This window comes from Calidris pugnax, unplaced genomic scaffold (assembly GCF_001431845.1).
Source record: "Calidris pugnax isolate Ruff unplaced genomic scaffold, ASM143184v1 scaffold69, whole genome shotgun sequence".
Lineage (NCBI taxonomy): Eukaryota > Metazoa > Chordata > Aves > Charadriiformes > Scolopacidae > Calidris > Calidris pugnax.
In genome coordinates this window covers 8,423,477-8,440,534 of record NW_015090859.1, presented here as the reverse complement: position 1 = coordinate 8,440,534, position 17,058 = coordinate 8,423,477, and the positions used below count along the sequence as shown (strand labels likewise).

Sequence of the window (17,058 nt, the reverse complement as noted above, 5' to 3'; positions counted from 1 at the left end):
CTGGACTATAGTAGGGCCTTTGATAAGGTTTCCCACAGCATTCTTCTGGAGAAACTGGTTGCCCATGGCTTGGGTGGGAGTACTCTTTGCTTGGGCTGGAGGGCTGGGCCCAGAGAGTGGTGGTGAATGGAGTTAAATCCAATTGGTGGCCAGTCATGAGTGGTGTCACCCAGGGCTCGGTATAGGGTCCAGTCCCCTTTAATATCTTTATCAGTGATCTGGACCAGGCAATCGAGTACACCTTCAGTGAATTTGCAGATGACACTCAGTTGGGTGGGAGTGTTGACTGGCTTGAGGGTAGAAAGGCTTTGCAGAGGGATCTGGACAGCCTGGATCGATGGGCCGAGGCCAATGGGATGAGGTTCAACAAGGCCAAGTGCCGGGTCCTGCACTTGGGTCACAACCCCATGCAGCGCTACAGGCTTGGGGAAGAGTGGCTGGAGAGCGGCCTGGCAGAGAGGGACCTGAAGGTGTTGGTCAACAGCTGGCTGAACATGAGCCAGCAGTGTGCCCAGGTGGGATCATCAGTACAAAAAAAGACATTGAGTTGCTGGAGCGGGTCCAGAGAAAGGCACTGAAGCTGGTGATGGGTCTGGAAAAATAAGTCTTATGAGCTGAGGGAGCTGGGGTTTTTTAGCCTGGAGAAAAGGAGGCTGAGGGGAGACCTGAAAGGGAGGTTGTAGAGAGGTTGGTCTCTTCTCCCAAGAAACAGGTGATAAGACAAGAGGAAACGGCCTCAAGTTGTCCCAGATGAGATTTAGGATGGCTATTGGGAAAAATTTTTACACTGGAAGGGTTATTAAGCATTGGAAGAGGCTGCCCAGGGATGTGTTTGAGTCACCATCCCTTCAGGTATTTAAAAGATGGGTAGACGTGGTGCTTAGAGATATGGTTTAGTGATGTTTTTTGTCAGTGTTAGGTTGATGGTTGGACTAGATGATCTGAAAGGTCCCTTCCAGTCTAGGCGAGTCTATGATTCTATGAAAATACTTTCTAGTTGGTTTGAAAAGTATTTTATTATCCCCTTAAGAAAATAGAGAAGCGAAGCACAGGCACCTATTTTTATTGAAATATTACAAGCTTTTTGGTTTGTTTGGTTTTGTGAGGCTGAATTTTGTGGGAAGTTGTAGGCTTTGTGGCAATGAAACAGAAGTGCTCACAATGAGTTGTTCTACTTGCAGGACAGTGATTTTCCCATCTGAGTACCACGCTATGCCCTAGAGGTACTCTTTTTAGTATTAAAGAACAACAACAAAACAATCTTTTCTCCTCCCACATGAGCTTCTGTAGAGCTTCCATGATGTTTAGTTCTGGATTGGATGAATTAGGGCTCGGTTAGGAAGTTGCTTTACACACTGTTAGGGATTGGGTTTTTTTATTTGTACTGAGGTGCCTGTTACAGAATCTTGCAGTTGGCTGGAGTACCCTGATGCTACCACTGCTAAACATCCCCCTTGGGCAGGGAGGAGGGTTCTGGGACCTGTAGTTTAGGAACTCCCAAAGTCATTGATCTTGTAGAACTCTTTGGAGGGGACTATTTTTCCCCACAGAAAGCTCCGTAAATATATGGGAGTACAACAGAATTTCTGAGGAAAAGACACATCTGATCCTACAGGGTGCGGAGTGCTCTGGACTTGGTGCTGCACAGTGTGTGTGGGTTGTCTTCATGAGATCAGTGCCTCCTTTGCAGTCACATCTATCCAGGTTATTCACGCATCAGCAAAATTGGTGTCACAGATGCAGGAATTCATCTTGCTTAGTGCCATACTCTCTCTGTGGTGCTAAAAGGAATAATAAATAATAGAGATTCGTTGTCACAAATGTGAGTAGATATGGTTGAGTTCACGCAGTTTGAGGAAGATTGTCTCCTTTTTTTTATCTTGTTGATTTTCAGTGTAGAACTGCACCATTAAAGAATGAAGCATGAATATTGGCACAGGTTCCCGCAGATCAGAGCAGGAAGATAGATGGAAAAAAAATGGATTAGATGGAAAATTTTATAAGGAAGAAAGGGAGCAGGTGTGGTCTGCAATGAAAGAAATTGTTCCAAGAATAAGTGTAGAGTATAACATTGTAAGATTGGAAGTCTACTTGAATCCTCAAATCCAGTATCCTGCTCTTGGAAATGGCTGCACCATACAGTTAATTTCGTAAAGGGTTAGATTTCCTTTTCTTACTTTTCCTTCCAGTTTGAAGTTGCAGAATCAATTGAATTCTATTATGCCAAATCTGTGGGTTTTTTTCTAACATGTGATTTAGGTAGTTGAATCTTGGTACTCGACTGTATGTTTAACTCTTCCATGAACTGAAAGAACTGTTGTTGACACCTGATTTTTAAGAAATTCCCTGAAATAACTGCTTTTTCCAGTTACTTTTTCCAGTTTACTGAGGAAGCAGTGAATTTTAGTCTCTGTAATAAAAGATTGCAAAGTTTCTGAAGATTTTTTTCTTCTTCATTAAACACAGAGTGCTCTGGTTTTACTGCTAAGAAAGCCCCATTAGCCATTGTTTCTGAAAACTCTTGTGTGTAATTCAGGAACAAAATTCGGCATTCTTTGAGATTTTTTTTCTCCTTCATTGACACAAAATATTGCTTAACAATATGCTTTTGAGTAATTTCATTATGCAATACAATTTTAAATGCTTGAAAAGGTAGTTTTAATCTGATTGCAGTCTTCTGATATCTGAACTGGGAGCCTCTCACAAAAAGGTAGTTTTAATCTGATTGCAGTCTTCTGATATCTGAACTTCTGGGAGCCTCTCACAGGTTCTGAAGTGACTGATTTTTTTGCCATGTATAGACTCTATATAGAGAGACTTTAAAATAATGCTGTTCAGAATTTGAAGGAGCATTCAATTAGTATTTCATATACAATTAATTTTCTACACTAGCATTTTTTCCCAACCTTTTTTTTCTAGATTGGAAAAAAAATTATTTTTAAATTAAACGGAATGCTCCATCATAGTATGTATGCATACATCTGTTTGTTAATAGCTGCATGTTGTTGTTTCAGGTTTTGGCAGATAAACATGGCAATGCCTTGTGGTTGAATGAAAGAGAATGCTCCATTCAAAGGAGAAACCAAAAAGTTGTGGAGGAGGCACCGAGGTATGTATACGGGACTCTTGATGCAGCTTCGTAGTTACTGAAAGCACTTTTGGAAAGCTGCTGATTTTATTTATTGTACAAATGCAAGCAAATTTTATTCTATTAAACCTTTATTTTCTTTGTAGTTTTTAAGTTACAGTCATTTGACTGTAATGTAATTTTGAAGTTGTACCTGAGGTGTTTTGACCTTGCTTCATGATGTCTTTCTGGAAGAATAAAACAGGTGTTGCGGTGGTAGTTTTTTTTCATGATCTTGTATAATACGGATATGGATCTTACCAATCAAATATATAGTATCTGAGATGGTTTTCTTAATATACCTGAGATTTTTTTCTTTTTTTGCCATTCAGTTTTTGGATTTGAGAGTAAAATAAAATGTGGAACATTCATTTTAACACAGATACAGATAGTTGGCTACTTTATCGTAACTGTGAGAATGGCAGATAATACTGTTAATTTCTATTTGAAATGGAACATGAAGTATTAAATACTCTGTGCCGCTTAGTACCATTTGTGGCAGTGAACTACAGATGTAGTTGTCCAAGTACTAAATTATCTTAATCCCACTGATTTCAAATAGAGCTGAAATTCATTGCTGCTCTGCAAGGAGTGGTCTTGCTGTGTTTTCTGGTACATGGCATTCATCAGACAATATGTGTAGAAAAAAGGGCAGAAGGAAGTTCTGATTTCAGAAAACCAGACATAGATATATCGCTTCCTATGGGAATTCCCAGTGTAATGTGTTAGCCAGCTGGGATGGGTTTGCTGTTATTACAGCACAGAACTATGTGGTGCAACAATTTAGGATGTGGGGAAAAGCACATCATTCAAATGATGTTTATTTAGAGGCAGCATGGAAATTAATATTGGATCATAATTGCGGGACCGGCACTGTTATGACCTACATTTTAAATGAAAAAAAAAAAAAAGTTTAAATCTAAGGAACAAGCCCACTAATAAATGATTAAATAGCATTTGCTGCTTCCCGGTACCGCTTGTGGTTTTCTCGGAAGTCTTACGCCTAATGATCTTACTATGCTTTTGCTTGTGAAATGGGAAGTCTTCAGGTTCCAGTAGAATGTGTGTGTGTGTGTGTGCATATATGTATGCACTTAGGAGCATACACTAAGCAATTAAGAGAGTCTTTTGCTTCAGGAGTACAGGTAAGGCACTGCCTGCCACTACTGCCTTCTCATTCTCCATGCCTATAGTCAATTAAAAGGAGTGATACGTCTTTCTCTCACCAGCCAACTGTGATCAGAGTGTTTTCTTTCATCAGAAATACCAGCCCTTTAACTTCCTCGGGCTTCTCTGTTGGAGTTGCCAGTAAGTTTTCTCATCCCCTTCTAGAACTCTACAAAAGAGTGTGGGCAAGTCAATAGCTTCCAAAATTTGGCGTGAAAACTCTTCTTCCTTTTTGTTGAATGTTTTAGACTCTGCCAAACTTCTACTGACAGCTTTGGAAGCCTTATCTGCCTTACAGCCACTTGCAGTTGGCTGCAGAATCCATTTATTTACAAAGGGTTACAAGACTGTTGCGGATAAGCAGGGCATTAACTTCTGTGAGACACTGCAGAGACCCTACAGCCTGAAGTTTGCCCTTGTGAATGCTGTTTCAGTTAATCTCATTGATTAGCGATTCCTGGAAATACCTTTTCTCATACAGCTGGGTGGAGGAAATAGGAAGTCCTCAGTAGTCCTTTTTTTATCCTATTTTAAATGGTAGCTGCCATTAAGAGCTCTGAGATAGGTTGAAACTTTTTTTTTTTTGTTCTTTCTTTCATGAAGGCCACGAGATAGGGGTGCTATAGGCTAAAATATTTATCTCTTATACAATTTAAAGCTTTTGACTCTGGCTGCTTCTTGAGCTTCTCTTGTTTTACTTTTTCCTATGATGATTTTCTCCTAGTAAAAGACTGATTGTTGAGGGCCCTTTGGCTTTGAGAATAATCGTTACGATTTTCTTAGAGCTAAGTCTGCAGCTTTTGAACTTAGACTTATGGGATCATTTTGTGTTTGAATCTCCAGTTTTTCTAGGGAAGTTCAGTCTTGTTTTGGAGGAGAGAAGGCTCTTTGGTTCACACCCTGATGAGGTTACAGCATTCAAGGGGAGCCCTGGTGTTCCCGGTTGCCAATTCCCCCCCCAGTTTGAAATAAGAGACCAACAAACTTTGCTTATACTCTTTTAATGTAGTCAGTTGTCCTACTATGTCTGTTCTGGGAAGTGCAGACAATAAGACACATCTGATCATCACCAGTTTTTTGGATGGTGTTGGGCAAAGTTAGTGCTACACACAATTTCCAGTGGTTTACAGTAATTTTCTTTGCTTCTAGCTTCATACCTCTTTGGAAGATGCTAAACCACCCCAGTTTCCTCAGCTGCTTCTCATAAGACTTGTTCTCCAGACACTTCACCAGCTTCATTGCCCTTGTCTGAATGCACTTTAGCACTTTTTTGTAGTGAGGGGCTCAAAACTGAACACAGTATTTGAGATACAATCTCTGTCATATCTAAAAATGCTGAACTTCAGGACAGTGGGTGTTAAACCTTCTCTATATTTTCAAACCTATCCTGGACAAAGAATGATGGAAGAGCACCCTGCCATTGCATTTTGTACTGGCATGTAAGATCCATAGTAGCATCCACAGTGAGCAAGTCCTTAGACCTTGCTATCTGCCTGTTTTGTTGGCTCTACTTTTATCCAGCGAGTCCATGTCCTTTTGGTTAATCCTTAGCATCTAAGACTTTCAGAATAAGGTGACTCTTCAGACAGTTTCTCAACAATTTTTCAAAATTTCCCTGAGTTCCATCTCAGGCAGGAAATAATTTGTTTATTATGTTGGAGTTTTTTCCTAGCTGCATATATTCAGAGTTGAGATTGCCTGGTCTGTCTCAGGTATTAGTTTTGTGGTGTCTTTTTAAATAGAGAGATACTCTTTCAGTTTCAGTTCAAAGTCAAAAATGTTTTTTTCTGCTTGTGACAGAAAGATCTAAGAGGCAGGAGATATAAAAGGGAGACTATTTTACCAGTAAGTGACTGCATTAGAATGCAAGTGAAACGGTTAAACTATTTTTGTGACCCTTTTTTGCATGCTCCATTGTTAGCTTCTCTCAGGAATGTTTCTGTCCTTGGAAGGTGCACAGACAGCAACTTCTTTTCACTTTTCTTCAAGCACTAAGCTCTCTCTGAAGGATCTCAGTATGATGCCAAGTACTTCAGGATCAGATTCCAGGGTAACTGCCAGGGTGCTACTTGAAGCCACCGACAATTTGAATGAATGTGCATAGGCCAGAGCTTAGCAGAAAGGTATGTTATTGAACTAGACTATGTACAAGTTCTCCTTGGACTTGTGCTGGCTGTATGCATGTCAGGCTGCACGTTTCCTATGGCTCTGTCTAGAAATCCTTGAAGGATTTGGGGTTAAGAGAAACAGAGAACCTGTTCTGCTTGTGACTGCTTACATGATTCATAGGTGGGCACGGTTTAGATGTGGGGGCAAAACTGTGTTCTCAAATACGTGAACATATTTATACCTATGGTGTTGGTAGATAACTCAAAAGAGAATCTTTTTTTGTAGGTAAGTAAATTTTTAAACAAACTGTGCCTGTTTCCTATGAGCAAGTAAACTGACCTTGAAATGTAAAAAATGAAGGTACTATTCTCTCCCAGTGTAGTGGTATCTTCAGTGGAAGAGTAAATGTGATAGATTTTTTTTGTTTGTTTGTTTGTTTTGTTTAAGCTGAGCGGTAAATGTCCACTGATGGTGTAACTGTCTGTACCTTTCAAAATCTCAACCTTATCTATGAGTGAAGCAATAGAGATATTTTTGGGAAACATTATCTGATGAGCTAGAAGCAGAGAGGTAACATCTTGCCCATGTGGTCATCTCTCTGGATGTAGAAACAATGGAACAAACCAACTGTATTTTCTTTGATCAGCTTCACAGTAACTTGAAGAAGGTCTTATGAGTGAAATGTTAGGTCTGATCTTAATTTTTTTTTTGGTGCTTTTATCTTGTGAATCCTTTTTATTTTGCAGCCTTCGTGCTGGCATAGGAGCTATTTGGTCAAAAGAATAACAGGTATATGTATGAGAAAAAGATTTGAAGTCAGGTTTAAAATGCTGTGTTTTCAAGTGATGCCTAAGTAGATTGGAGAAGAGTTATTTCGGTTGCAAAAAGTGCATTGCTAAAGAAGGGAGAAACAATGTATATGAAAGGTAAAGCAGCAGAGGGGAATAGGAAAACTTTGGTTAATTAACCTAGATGATTGCAGGGATGATCCAGTCCTTTTGGAACATAAGACTTAACCACGTGGCAGAGATCAAGTTTAGCAGTGTGACACCTCTGTTCCATTCTTTGGCTACAGCAGGAGGTGAACAGAGAGATCTCAGACCTACATTTAACAAACATAGGGAAGACACCACTGTAATAAGGGGGAGTAACTGTCTTTCATCCATATGAGAAGTAATAATGGTTGTTCTAGAAATAGGGTATGAAGCTGATATTGAAAAGGTTCTGTTCTTCATAAGCCACTCATTGACCTTTCATGATCAAAGCCCGTGCAGAAAAACCTCAAACTGAGTTATAGATTGTTGATTTTGTGTAATGTAGTATTCTCTTATTGAGTCAAAATAAGAAATATTATGAAACTCTTTTACATTACCAGTGCCTATTTTTGATAGGTACGACACAGTTTTGCACGTCTTCTGTTTTTTCTTTTCATCTGATGTAGGGTCTTGATAGCTTTTTGGGGATCAGACTTGACTTTCTTTTCCTGTGATGCCATTGTTTGCCAAGAAAGGAATTTTTTCCAAAATTCTGAAAGTGCCTGCCCTACTGTCTGTTAGAATCTGCCTGTGTGGGCACTGCAAGGACGGAGGTGTGAAGTAGCACTTTTTCCGTGAAGAAAAGGCTTCCATTGTCTCCCAGTTTGCCTAGGTATTTCCTCACTTTTTGTGGTGTGTCAAATATGGTTTGGTGTGGCAGATGTCTCCAGCTCTTCTATGAGTTCAGGTCTTGGTGAAAAACCCCATAGTAAGTACTGAAAGATGAGTCCTGACCCAGAACTAACTTCTGTCTGAGAGTGGTCCTGGGCCCCAGATGGAGCTTCACTGACTTTGATGGGACCACTTCAGTTACATGGAGGTTCCTCATTGCTCCTTTGCAGAATTAGGACCCACAGTTGAGGATGCCTTAAGAAATAAGTAATACTTGGTATTTTCATTTTAAGCAGTAACTTATTAGAGGTAAGGTAGAGATTACTTCCTATTCCCTTAAAAACGTACTTTAAAAATGATGGTTATGTGCTATCATGTAAGTCACCAAAGAAATATAATAAGCATCTTTATAAACTCATATAAAATGAAGGTATGTGCTATCATGTAAGTCACCAAAGAAATATAATAAGCATCTTTATAAGCTCCTATAAGATGAAAAGCTACATGTCATCTTTCACTGAAGGTCAGCGTATCAGGGTGAGGGGCAACCAGTTTCACAGCTTTGGTGGAACACCACAGGAAGTTTTCTAGCTCTGAATTAACATTCTGCATAGGTTAATCTAAATCTGAATTTGGGGTACAGAGGAGAGTTAACATGCAGAATGTGTACTTTCTGGAGTCTTTCGATTCACTACTGGTGGAAGTGGCATGTTGCCCTCTTTGGAACTCCAGCTGGCCTTTACCTGGAAAGGCCGCCTTGCTGTCTTTGGGGCTTGGGCTCGTGTTTTCTGGGGAGGGGGGCCAAATCTCTGTCTTTGGGACTCAGGCTCTCCTTTAGGTGGGTCTACCTGACCTGTTTTGGTGCTTGGGCTCACCTTTCCTGTGGGGGGCCACCTCCCCATTTTTGGGGCTCAGGCTTTCCTGTCCTGGCGGGCTTGGCATTTGCGCAGTGTTCACAGTGATTGCCAAGGTGGTAGCTGAGCTGCTCTTTGGGTGCCCTTGAGTGTGTCCAGAATTTGTGGAAAGGAATGAATTGCGGTTAACAGATAGGGATAACTAGTCCTCAGCTTACACGTAAAGCTGAGAGAGTAAATACAGGATATGAAGGTTTAAGTCATGATATGGTTGATGACGTTTTAGTCAAATAGTATGTGTGCTCAAATTTTCTTTCTCTATTGCATAGAGTATCAATGAAATGTCCATGGTGTTTTAATTCAGTCAGAAAAAAAATAATCCCCTTAGATCTCCTGTCTTGTATTTTGGCATTCATATTTCCATTGGAGGGATTTTTTTGTTGTCTTTTTGTAAATAGATACACCTTCTAAAATACCATGGATTTGTTTGTATTTATTTTCATTTAACTTGCATTATTATTAATCTCTGCTCTAAAAAAAAAAGTTGTGTTCTGTTATTTTATATTTCAGAGAATTCTGTTATTTATCCTGAATTTCTTAGCAGTAATTGCGAAGCATGCAGTATGTGTATTCAGGAGCAATATAAATGAAAAGACGTAGATGCTTTCATAACTTAATTAATGATGTTCCTTTTTTGGTGGTCGTTAAAGCAGAAGATGAAGTGATTTAATTACTATTATTATTTTTTTTTAACTAAAGGCAGGCATTGTTTCTGTATTGTAGCACTTTTCTAGACCCTGAAACTCGAAGAGCGATGGGAGAACAAGCAGTAGCTCTTGCCAAAGCAGTAAAATATTCCTCTGCTGGAACAGTAGAATTCCTTGTGGACTCCAGTAAGAATTTCTACTTCTTGGAAATGAATACTAGACTTCAGGTAAGAAAAACAGTTCTACAGATTCAAAAAAGTGTTATTTAAAAAAACAGAACATAACCTCCTTCCATACTTAGGGGTCTGCTCCTGCAAAGACTTAAACATAACTAACTTGACGCGTGTGAGCACTTCCCACTGAACTCAAAAGATGTACTCACTTAAATAAGCCTGCATATACAAGACTTTGCAGCAGTGGGCCCTTGCACAGCACTCAAGTAAGTGTTTGGAGCTTTGACTCTTTGTTACACTTGACCTAGAGACCTTGCGAGAGGTCACTGTTAAGTGCCACTGTGAGTTCACAGTAAGTGGCTAGCCACTGTGCTCTCATGCTTTTCCCCACTGGTCCCTGAAGTTTCTTTTTAATTTTTTTTTTTTTATACTTTGATGATCGCTTGCTGAGTTTCTCTAGGAGGGTGATTAACACTATATGTGCATATCAGCAATAAAAACACTAGCAATCTGCGTATGATTGAAACTGTGACTGGAATGAAACTGTGTAAAAAGCATGCTGACGGGGTGTAGGATTTTTTGTAACAGCTCATGCAGTCAGCAGTAGATGTTACAATGTGCACTGCAAATGAATGGTCAAACAGTGTTTTATGGAAAACCCCCTCTACCTCTTATTTGACTGTTACAATGCATCATAATCTATGAAAACAGGCACATAACTTAAAGTCTGGATGTCATTCTCAATAGACGAGAAGAAAGTTCAATTTACAAACAAGTAAATTCCATCATCTTCATCCTCCTTTTCTCACTTTGTTAAATAATGCCGGAAAGACTGAAAATGGGGAACCAAGCAATAAAGAGATAAGCTTCTTATTCTGTTTTAGCTACATTTTGCTAGGGCTGTGTCCTGCCTGCTGCTTGTACAAGTGGGCAGTGACAGAGCATGAAGAGATCCTCATAATTCTGACATCTTTGCATGACTTTGTATAACGGCAGGGTGAATTTATGCTTTGGGTAAAGAAGTGAGAGAGGATTTGGGATACAAAGGGGTAACAGGGATTGGGGAAGACTGATGGTAAAATTTGCCTTATTTTTGGAATTAGTTATGAGAGATATACTTCATGTGCATTTGCTAGGAGTTTGTGTAATCTGGTCTACCTTATATTCAGTTAGAGAGGGCAGTGGTTAATGGCAGTGTATAGCTTATTAAAATATTATGAAGAATTTCTTCCTCCTTGGTCATATTCTTTATGCTTTTCCCAATCTGGTAGTTTGTGAGAGAACACTTTTTGGTGACTCTCTACGTTCTAGTTTACATACAAGAAAATTAATTTATCATTTTCTGCATAACCCAGCAAAAGTTCAAAACCATTTCCTTGCTGTAATGTGTTACTGTCTGTCAGTTCCTAAATGGAATTAGTGATGGAATATCCTTGGAGCTGATTCTTTTTATAACTTGTTTATATGTTTGTTATCTTTCCTGTGTTGTGGTGTCTTCCCCCTGCAATACATAGTGGTAAGTGTTCAAAGTTCCAATCCTCAGACTTGCTTAATTGTAAAGGTCTCTACATAAGCAGTGAGAAAGCTTTCACAATTCCATCTTTAAGGACTTTAGAGACTCCTTTTGAAATATAGCCTGAGCAGTTTGACAATTCCCTATAGTAGCAGACTCATTCTTTCCAACTCTTAAAAAAATCTACTAATCTTAAATTACAGAATCACAGAATCACCTAGGTTGGAGGGGACCTTTAAGATCATCTAGTCCAACCATAAAAATATTACAGTAGTTGTGTAGATATTCTCTAATTTCTCTGTCCTGACTCTGTATTGTCTCTAATTAGCATTTCATCTTGAGGCTGGAGAGTAGTAATTTTCTCTGATTTTTCCCCAGGCTTACCCATTTGATCTGTCACTTCTCCCAGGTCTCAAGCTTTTGCTTTCTGTTCAGCTAACAGTTATGCAACGAACGTCTTGCTCTTGCTCCCTTCTGTTAAGTGCCAAACATAGATACTTTAATGAAGCTTATCCAGATTTAACTTCAGAACCAGGAGAGTCTCTAGATGTTCCTGTATTGCTTCAGCCTTTTCCTTTTGCATCTCCTAACTGTGAACAGTGGCTAACAGGCTCACTTCCCTGGTTTTGGTGAATGCTCCACAGCTGGAAGAACTTTCCTAAATGATAGGCATCTAATCTATAAATGATGCTTCTAAGGCCTTTGTTAGTGTGCATTACAGACACAGCTACCTGTCAGCATCATCAGAATGTGTCTACTGAGTTATGGTATTTCCTGTGTCTGTTTTAATGTTTCAGCAATTCCTTATCAGATCACCTTTTTACTTTAGATATAGACTTCAGAATATAATTGTATGAAGCTAATTAAACCATGTCCAATACTTTGCACTGCCTGCTGATTTCTCCCCTCCCTTCCTTTGGTGTATCTGTCAGATATTTTCCAGTGTTTTTCGTAAATGATTTTGCAGTAAATGAGAGCTATATTATTTGGCTGTCTTTTTGGGGAACTCTATGTGAATATACCTTTTCTACTGTGTAACTCTGCAAAAAAGTATAAGTAGCACCTTACAGGAAGCTTATATTTTATTTTTGTTTTAAGTGTTGTTGCAATACAATATGAAGTTGGAAAGTGAAAAAAGTTGGTGAATCAGCTCCATTGTCTCTTGTATGCTACACAAATCTGTTACAGATGTTTCACTCTCTCCAAGTGATTCAGCTAGAATGATTTATTCTTTGCTGTTGGCAATGTACTTTTTGTTCTATCTGCTGCTTTGCCATCTTTCAAAGGCTAGCTGATAAGTATGAAACGTGAGATTGGATAATTGCATAGCAAAACTAGTTATTCTTGCTTTTCACAAGAAAACATAGACATGGCTGCCCTAGCAGCTACAAGAGAAGTTCTGTATGTTGTCGTTTGGGGCACTTTTGGAGTGGTTTGCAGGCAGCTTACTGCTGTTAGGATCGTTGAGGCAGACCAGATGTTGAATATCTGATTCTTTATAGCTGCTCACGCTGCGGTGTGCTTTGTGTTACTTAGTTGTCATCAGCCTAATCAAAGGCAGTCATAGTCTACAGACAAACAAGTCCATAGTCCAAACAAATGTTTTAAAATAAATAAAAATTTCTGACCTCATAGATTGATAGCCTTTCTAACTTGAAAATTGTGTCAAAATCGCCTTACCGTGGTATCATCTGAAATGCTGGCGTTCACCAGGAAAGTCTCTCCTACATTTCACTAGAAGATTAGAAGCGTTCCTCTTTGACTTTATAGGAGAGTCTATGGTCTGTAAATAAAGAATATCTGTTAACGTATGGGAGTGCAATGTGGCTTAAGCTGCTTACATGTGAATCAATAGATGACAGCGAGAAGCTTGAAGTACCTTGAAATGAGAAGCTTGAGGAGAACTGAGAAAAGCGCAATAGGCAGTGTGAAGAGAGCACTTAATCTTGAATACAGTTTGTAGGACTGTGTCTCAGGTCTGTTCCAAACCTTCTGCTTCCCGTGTGTGTTGTGTGATTTACATAACTGGTGAGCACACCCACCCTCCTCCAAAACATGACCAAATTTGCTTAGAGTAATCTGATTGAGAAGATCATTTGTGTAGACTGAATCCAGGACAGTGGAGTTGAGAAGTATGGTAATTTGAGTGGCAGTGTGTCTTCTCCTCCTGTGACAGTTTGCCTATTTCTGTGATATCTTTTTAGGGACTAATAGTTTTTATGTGTTTGTAAAAGATTTATTGAAAGCAAATGGCATATCTGTATGTTTTTATTTTGCAGTTAATTGTAGAGAGAGTATTTATTTTATGTAGATGTGTTCCGGTTCTCTTAAAGGAACTTGATTCTAAGGCATAAGATGAATGTAAAGAAACTTATACCCATAAACCATTATCCAGTGCTAAGATTTTTCTCCATTATTTTCAGTGTTTTACTGACCTCGGGAAAATTTTATATTCCAGAGCTTTGTCTTTGTACAAAACTGGCCGTGCCTGATGTAAAAGACAGAGGAAGAATTTTTACATGCAACATCTCCCTTTCTACCTGCCTTTTCATCTGATTGTCCACTCATGAAAGCATATAAAACAGAGTTTTGGGAAATGTCTAGAAATATGTAGAAATCCTGTTGGTGGTTGTCTGGAGCTCCACTTCTTATAAAGTGCTGGTTCTAACAGTCTCTTAATGGTATCTGTATTCTGTTGCACGTCATTAAGCAGCACCTGCTCCGCGTTTGCCCGGTGAAGGAGAGAAGTGCTGGGAAATGTTGCAGCTGCACCATATAAACAGCAGCAGCAAAATATAAAGAGCAAAGGCATGAGCTGGGTCCAGATTGCCAGCTAAAACCAGAGAGAGGTGGTGACTGTGGTGGGATGGCGAGAGGTGGTTTTGTTGTCTCTGTGTGCCTCCCTCCCTGCCTGGAGGATGGATTGTGATAGGTGGTGGGCAGGAGCAGGGGAGCCCTGAGAAAAGGGGGCTGTCTGGAGTGAAGGGGAGTAGGTTTCTACAAAGTCTGAATGGCGGGATTTCAAAGTGAACTCTCAGGCGACCGTTTCTGCTGTTTTGCTGAGACTCTTCATATTTCTTAATACTGGAATCTTGTTTTACTGTGACACTTTGCTTCAGTCATTTTAAATAGGCTAACGAACAGTGTCAGATGGTAAAGACTTTCAATTGCTGCTAACCTGGGCTGAATTTGAACTACTGACCTCAAGGTGAAAGGTCTCTTATCCCATTACCAATCCCCTAAGCCCACCAGAATCCATTCTGCACACAGTTTATACCAGCTGTTCATGGCCATTTTTAGAACTGAAAGAAAAGGTGATTTTGCTGCCAAACAACACTTCTTCACACAAGAGGGTCAGCCGACAACAGTTAACCAGATTTTTGCCACATTCTTGCCTCCTAATGCAACTTCCATTATGTAGCTACTGGTTGTCTGCTTTTCAGGCTTCCCGAAAGAACTACAGAAAGGCATTGCTAATTGTTGTTGACAGAAGAGAACGACATTGTTTGTGTAAGTCATTGAATCTGAAAGATGCCATTAACAGTGCTGCCAGGGCACGGAGTGATATCTTAGAGACAACAGTTACCTCGTAACTATCATGGAATACTATTAAAACAGTAGAGAAAAAGGATGCTTCTCTCCATTTTTAATAAGTAGAGAAACAAAAGATCAGCCTTTAAAGGGTGCATTAGTTTTTTTCCTTTGAGCTTGATGTAGAGAAAACCCAAGAAGGGCTGCAGTGTGACCAGAGCCACCTTGAACGAAGTGCTCTGAGAGGGCTTTAATAGGGCTGCTAAATATTGTGAAAGCTGGAATTGTATCTTAAGGAAAGAAAGGGTAGGTTTTGTGGGTGCGAGTTTGGGTTTTTTTTTCCTTATGTGAAGTGCAGTTTGTTAATTGAGAAAGTTATGTTGAGCTTGTGAGCTAAATAACTTGTTGATACAAAGTGTGCGCACACAGAAAAGGCAGATTCCATATTCATAGTGGTTTCTATGTAAATGGTTTCTTACCCGTGTTTGTCCAGTACAATAAAGTAATAAAACCATGCAAAGAAAAATTGACAAAACTGAATCAACTATTATTAGAAGATAACTTCCTATGAGGAAGTAGATTAAATATCTTTCAAAGTTATGATATGCTGCTATTAAAAAATTAGTTGGCACTAAATGTGTTTGCATTAGTTTTTAATTCTGCAGTGTCTTACTTAGGAAACAATAAGAAGTCCACCTGAGCATCTTAGTGCATTAAAATTTTTATGGTTCTGGTTGCGCTCAGTTCTTCAGTCACACAGTAATAAATCAGAAAATAAGCAGCAATTCATATTATGTACTATGTCTACAGACAAGGACCACATAGGACATTGCCTGTTATCTATTCCTGTGTGCTTTTCCATTCATTCTGTACATTAATCCAAACATTGTCTGCTCTCCAGCAGCCTTTCTGAAAAGCTGTTTTTTTACTGTGGGCTCCTGAATCCCATATACATGGCTGTTGTGAACTATTTTGCGGAAAGATGATGTGACCCTGGAGTGCTTCTGCTCATAGTAGACAGGAAGCTGGCATGCCTGAAGAGCAGAACATGTGTGCACCTCTGCTGTTTGGTTCTCCGAAATAGAAACCAGGCTTACTTGAAATAAAAGAGGGCTGAGGAGCATCTGTTAAGTTGGGTTTGGGTGAATTGATACTGCATTTGGCTGCCATGGAAAAGCTGTGGGATTCCAGGTGAATCGTGTTTCCTAGAAACTGAGGTGTATGTTGAAAGTTATTTTTGAGGTTATTTATCTGAATGTAAAGGAGTATATGACACCAACTAGGGACTTACAGTAGTAGGGGTGACATAGGCTGTAGTTCTAAGTCTACTGAAGCTTAGATTTTCTTGGCTGCTGTGGTCTGCTTGAATGTTCCAACTGGTGTGTGAGTAACTTGATGCCTTATCCACACAGAGGCAGGAGAGCAATCAGGGAGAGTATCCAGAAGTCTTTGCTATTAGATCTGAATACCTTGATGGTCTTGAGAAAAATGTCCTGAAATTATTCCCCTGAATATAAGGGGAGCAGCCATTGGTCACGTAACTCTTAGCTCCAGGTCATGACTGTTTTTGTAGGTGTGGATGAACCCCAGGATGGTAAAGTGTTAAGACCATTGGCAGTCACAGAAGAGGATGAAAGTCAGCAGCCTCTCCTTACTGTTCTGGGGACAGATGCTAACTGGACTGCAGTGTTGGCAGGTTGCCCTAGCTCTCTTATGTCTTCTTCACCATCTATAAACTGGGTCTTAGTTGTTTTCTTACAGGCTTTGCCACCGGTGTCACTTGCTGTAGAAGCTGAAAGAGGTTAGGGAAGCAAAAATGCTTGTAGCACTCACAGGGAAGCTGATTGCTGTGAGGTGTCTGAAGAAGAGCAGGTCGGGTAAGAAGAGGAAGCACTTTCCCTTTACCCTGTATGGATGTTGCTGGCTGTAACAGCTATGGCTTTAAGGATGCGAAAGCAGGGACATCATTGGCATTTTTCAGAGAGAGAAGTGTGTGTGGATCACAGAAAGTGGGGAGTAAGACTTTTTAAAGGAGGTATGTGTCATACTTAAGTGCACTGAAATGATGATTTGTTATAAATTGTTTATGACCGGACTTGGTATGAGTAAAGGAACTGGTAGATACTGGTGATACTTTCGGCAGCTAACTAATTGAGAGTTATTGCTGATCGATTTTTCTGCTTGTCCTGTTGAGAATAAGGTACAGCTGCCTTGATGTAGCATGATCTGTG

General features: G+C 39.7%; 1 protein-coding gene across 2 annotated transcripts in view; it reads left to right on the top strand.

Annotated features, from left to right (window-relative positions):
- PCCA (propionyl-CoA carboxylase alpha subunit) overlaps positions 1 to 17,058 on the top strand; it is a 315,205-nt gene that overhangs the window by 122,357 nt on the left and 175,790 nt on the right. For both annotated transcript variants that reach the window (XM_014944198.1, XM_014944197.1), the window contains exons 11-12: positions 3,015 to 3,109; positions 9,687 to 9,837. In XM_014944198.1, coding sequence (XP_014799684.1) covers positions 3,015 to 3,109; positions 9,687 to 9,837 — 246 coding nt within the window. The remainder of the gene's footprint in view (positions 1 to 3,014; positions 3,110 to 9,686; positions 9,838 to 17,058) is intronic.